Here is a 4,747-nt window from a genome sequence, read left to right on the forward strand (position 1 = left end):
GCAGGCTTTAGAGTAAGAAATTGACCAATCACACTCACGAATGTGAGAAGAATAATCGACTGTGATCGGTCAATTTTTTACTTCTTAAAAAAACCGAAGGTTTGTTCGCGTCGCATGCTCCAACATGTTCCAATATGCTCCTACGATAGCTCTTACTCACTCCAACGCGCTTGGTAGATTGACGACATGGGATTTCGAAAAGCGTATTGCTGGATTCACCCTGCATCCGATTTTCGTCGTACGACGCTCCGCAACCAATCGGAAAACAGGATTCCGATGAATTTTGCTTCGTATTATCGGAATCCCGTTTTCTAATTGGATGCAGACCATTTCGTACATACGACGAAAATCGGATGCAGGGTGAATTTAGCAGCATAAGATTTCTGATAGGTTGAAATTCTTATTTTCTGTTCTCCGTTCCCTGTTCCTTTCGTTCTGTGCAGTCCCTGAAGCTATCGTGCGCGTGAGCATACCCTCGTCTCTATACCACGATCTCGTATGCGCTCGTATGCGCTCGTATGCGCTCGTATGCGCTCGTATGCGCTCGTATGCGCTCGTATTGTATGTCTATGGGAGATCCAAGCAGAGGGTCTAGAAGAATTGTTTTTATCCGTAATTGTCTCTTGCATATTCGTTTCGTTAGAAATTTTCAAGTCTTTCACAATGTCCGATGATTCCGAATATGACGTAGAACCGGAAGAGGTTGACATTTACAAAAGGAAATATCAATTGCTACTGGATAGATGTCAAGTTTTACAACAGGTTAAGTTTCTCTTCCTTGTGGAACGAAATCGTTATCCGACGGTTTTTTTTTAACTATATAGTATTTTTTAAATGATAGGAAAATGAAAGGTTGGTCTACAGAATCCAGAAAGTAAGGAAGCTTCTTCGACGCACGAGGAAAGAGAAAAAGTTAGTTTTATTACAAGTTATATTGTTTAATATCTAAAATTTCCTTACATTTTCGTCGTCCCTGATATTGATTCTTAGATTCTTGATCGATCGATTGGATCGACATGGAGATCGATGGCGGGAAGCTCCAATGGGTGTACTTGAAGAGAACAGCGTGTTTCAAACGACTCCAAAATTGGAGAAAGGAGGAAAAGGTACCTCTCATAGTGCTAAGGAGGAGAAGCCCAGGAAAGGAGCGAAAAGAAAGACCACGAAAGCTGATCCGAACGCACCAAAAAGACCCGCTAATCCTTTCTTCCAATTTTGTCAAGAGCAAAGACCTCGTGTGATGGAACGTTTAGCTGGAGAACCAGAGCCCAGTAAGCAAGAACTTACTAGACAATTGGCAACTACTTGGAAATCTCTCAGTTCTGAGGATAAAAAAGTAAGATGTAACATTATGTATTGTATGAATATTGACTTTGATTGTGTTTCGACTTGTTCATTACATATTGTTTCAGGTGTATTATGACATGTATGAGAGATCCAAAGAGAAGTATGTCGCTGAAATGCAAATATATAATAAGAAGGCTGAAGACGCGCCGTGTCAGTTGCCAGTAAATGTAACGTGATGTTTGGCATTAAAGTAATGAATATTAATTGTGGAAGAAGGATAATCATAGTTTTGTAAAAACTGTATAATAGCAATTGTAAGCAAAAAAATCACAAATGTTTATAGATAGCTCCGTGTATCTGCTTTTGATTCACCAAGCGCGTCTATCAATAACGCATGTGATCAACATTTGATCAACATTGATGGATATATCAAAAACAAGAGCAAGAAACTCCAAAGATAATCCGAGAAATTTTTATGTAGAAAAATTTATATTGAAAAGATAGAGGACTGCGATAAAAAAATAGTGTGATAAAATTCAGGAAATTGAATGAACGACGGACGAATGAGAAAAAAAGAAGATATATATGGATATTTATTTTGTTATTGGACACACCATGACGCATTATACACGGGAACACAAAAATAAAATTTCTCGTTCGGTCATCTCGTATCTTTTACATTGAAAGTTTATGTTAACGACTACATGTAAATATATTTGATAAATATAAAAAGAAAGCGTTTTATCGAAAAATTAAACTTTAAAGTTATCTTTCTCGCGCCGTAAGTACGACATCGTCTGAACGGGGTCATTTTGCTGTACGTGTTTCATAACGGATGGTTCGTGCACTCTCATAAACGGATTTGTCAGCTTTTCGTCTTTAATAGTGCTAGGCACCGTTGGAAGATTATTAGCACGTTGAGTGTGCACCTGATCCAATTTTTGTTGTATCGCCACGTTCCCAGGCTCCACGTATAAACCAAACTTGAGGTTGTTGACTGTATATTCGTGTCCACAATACACCTTCTGTAAATTATAAAAATGATTCGTTTGAGAACTGAATTACAATTTTACTCGAGCGTAACTTACCGTCTCTTCGGGTAAAGAGCCTAGAATCTCGACGAGTGCCTTGTACATTTGATCTGCGGTACCTTCGAAAAATTTTCCACAGCCTCCAGCAAACAGCGTGTCCCCTTTTAAGCGGGTTAAGCATCTATTTATTGTATTTGTGGACATTTTCCCTCCGTTATACACCTAACTTTACCTGTGAATACAGATGGTGAATGTTGTCCTTCTCCCGTAACATAGTAACAAATGTGTCCACGCGTATGACAAGGTGTTGCAAGACACTTGACCGATAAATTGCCAATGTTGAATGTATCATTGTGCATAATTTTATGATTAATGGCTTCTACTCTGTCATCTCCACCGTATATCACAAGATCGGCGAAGCGTTTGGACAGCTTGGCGTTTCCTCCAGCATGATCCCAATGATGATGAGTAGTTAAAACCTTTGTTAATTTGACATCATTTTGTTGGACAGCTGCAGTTACGGCTTCTGGATCGACAGGATCTACAATGGCAGCTTCCTGTGTTTCTTCGTCGATAATCTTTTATGAAATTTCGAAAATATTATATGACGAGAATATAAAGTAAAGATATTGAAAAAGTTTGTACATTTTAACATTTTATCATAACATTTATTCTAAGACTACATTTGCACAGATCGATTGATGCCCAAGTTATTACATCAATGTTAGGAAACTGGCCAACACAGTCACAGTCGTTCCATTCTTCGGAGGAACAGCTATGATTGGCCAGTTTCATAACATCGACGTTATAATTTTGGCCTAAATTAAATAAATCGAGCCGTGTAAACGTAGTCTATGACATTTTATCGTATATCGAATGGCTATAGAGATTTTATATATATATATATATATATATATATATCTTTCTTGTGTAAAACAATACAGTATAAAATATATGTACAAAGAAAGCACGTACTAAATACATATAATTATCTTGAAGGGCTGGTAATATTTGTACTTTCATATTGGAATGATCTACCGTTGCACTTAGACTATGCGATCTGCCATTGACAGAAGCACTCTTTGCTGAAATGTTACAAAGAAAGTAAGTAAAATGCAATTTATAAAATGTATGCATATACAACTTTTGATAGATGAGCATGTTTTGTCTGATACACTTTTATCAATCATAAATTTGAAAATATTGATTAAATAAGATGTAAAATAAAAGAAACGATAAAATAAATAAACTAAAAAATCGACAATGTAATGCAAGGCAAAATATTGGTACTAGTAGTAGCAGTAAACACACAAATGTACATACGGTAGCTACGGCACACAAGGTGATGTCAAACGCAAACGGGAAAATATATAACATACCCCTGAAATACAAAAACGTGAGTTTATTTTCAAGCCATGTTGGACATGCACGTAGTGCAATTTGACGAAACATGATGACAAAGAAACTCGATGTCTCATTTATTTTGTACGCACAAAATTTGTCACTCTTTAGCTTCACCACTTGCCTTGCTGATATGGCAGAAAATGAGATGTAAACATGGTGGAAGGGATTAACGTGGTGTACGCAGTTCGGGCAAACCACGCCCCTTTTGAGAGTCGAGGGTCGAGGACGTCGAGGTCAGTCGAGATACCGCGTTCAGAGTCCTAGACCTGCCAACTGTGAAGAAATAAATGATATTGGCTGCGTTCAGCAGAGAAAGCAGCTTTGCAACTGTTGTAAAATTCTTCAATATGATTGGTTTATACGTTTAGATCTGTAAGGAACCAAAAGCAAGAACCAATCGTATTGAAGAATTTTACAACAGTTGCAAAGCTGCTTTCTCTGCTGAACGCAGCCATTGCTACGACTGATCTCTATGCATCTTCTACGTCAGATCTCGCTACGTGTCCTTTTTCCTCTTCGCGCTTCATTGGCTGCGTTTAGCAGACTCAACAGTTTTGCAACCGTTTTATGATTGTCTGCTGAGATAGGACCATTCTTCTAGATCTAAAAGTATTATCCAATCAGCGCGAAGGAAACTTCCAACAGTTGCAAAACAAACGTTCTGCTGAACGCAGCCATTTATTAAGTAGTATAAAGTGAGTTAATGGGTGCGTTCAGTACTACAACTGCTCACTGAGCGCTCAGTGAGCTCTTGCATCCGATTGGCATATTCCGTTAGAACTAAAAATATAGACCAAACAGATACAAGCGCTCACTGAGCGCTCAGTGAGTGGTCGTGGTACTGGATACACCCATTGGTTGCGGTCCACTTGACGCTACAAACGCTTCTTTGATTAGTCAATTCGTAAAATTCTTTGTTCTGATTGGCCGTTCAAACGCTTCGAAACGTTTGTAGCGTCAAGTGGACCGCAGCCATTAAATGCATCCAGAAGCATGACCGCTCTTAGGCCGGTATTCATAGTCGG

The 4,747-nt window shown here is 38.4% G+C and overlaps 2 protein-coding genes across 4 annotated transcripts; one reads left to right on the forward strand and one right to left on the reverse strand.

Moving 5' to 3' along the window:
* The first annotated feature begins 571 nt into the window (after nt 1–571).
* On the forward strand, nt 572–1,809 carry LOC108721127 (non-histone protein 10). Its single transcript, XM_018445500.1, has 4 exons — nt 572–762; nt 842–912; nt 991–1,336; nt 1,413–1,809. Exons 1-4 carry the CDS (start codon nt 664–666, stop codon nt 1,521–1,523), a joined length of 627 nt encoding a protein of 208 aa, XP_018301002.1. The 5' UTR covers nt 572–663; the 3' UTR covers nt 1,524–1,809.
* A 140-nt stretch (nt 1,810–1,949) lies between these two features.
* On the reverse strand, nt 1,950–3,979 carry LOC108721126 (hydroxyacylglutathione hydrolase, mitochondrial). 3 transcript variants are annotated; one of them, XM_018445499.1, is made up of 6 exons: nt 3,812–3,830; nt 3,642–3,699; nt 3,294–3,403; nt 2,551–2,896; nt 2,376–2,479; nt 1,950–2,312 (listed from the first exon to the last, which is right to left on the reverse strand). In XM_018445499.1, the coding sequence occupies exons 3-6, from the start codon at nt 3,339–3,341 to the stop codon at nt 2,040–2,042; spliced, it is 771 nt and encodes a 256-aa protein (XP_018301001.1). In that variant the 5' UTR covers nt 3,342–3,403; nt 3,642–3,699; nt 3,812–3,830; the 3' UTR covers nt 1,950–2,039. The 3 variants fall into 3 exon arrangements, with proteins under 3 accessions (XP_018301001.1, XP_018300999.1, XP_018301000.1); XM_018445497.1 differs by having other exon boundaries at nt 3,698–3,978; XM_018445498.1 differs by lacking the exon at nt 3,294–3,403 and having other exon boundaries at nt 3,698–3,979.
* Nucleotides 3,980–4,747: the final 768 nt, after the last annotated feature.

Source organism: Mycetomoellerius zeteki, unplaced genomic scaffold (assembly GCF_001594055.1).
Source record: "Mycetomoellerius zeteki isolate Tzet28-1 unplaced genomic scaffold, Tzet1.0 scaffold162, whole genome shotgun sequence".
Lineage (NCBI taxonomy): Eukaryota > Metazoa > Arthropoda > Insecta > Hymenoptera > Formicidae > Mycetomoellerius > Mycetomoellerius zeteki.

Coding starts and splice junctions, on each gene's coding strand:
- LOC108721127 (XM_018445500.1), top strand. CDS start 664: ATGTCCGATGATTCCGAATATGACGTAGAACCGGAAGAGGTTGACATT. Junction 763..841: donor GATGTCAAGTTTTACAACAG/GTTAAGTTTCTC, acceptor TTTAAATGATAG/GAAAATGAAAGGTTGGTCTA. Junction 1,337..1,412: donor TCAGTTCTGAGGATAAAAAA/GTAAGATGTAAC, acceptor ATATTGTTTCAG/GTGTATTATGACATGTATGA.
- LOC108721126 (XM_018445497.1), bottom strand. CDS start 3,770: ATGTTTCGTCAAATTGCACTACGTGCATGTCCAACATGGCTTGAAAAT. Junction 3,404..3,697: donor CACGTTTTTGTATTTCAGGG/GTATGTTATATA, acceptor GTAACATTTCAG/CAAAGAGTGCTTCTGTCAAT. Junction 2,897..3,293: donor AAGATAATTATATGTATTTA/GTACGTGCTTTC, acceptor ATTTCATAAAAG/ATTATCGACGAAGAAACACA.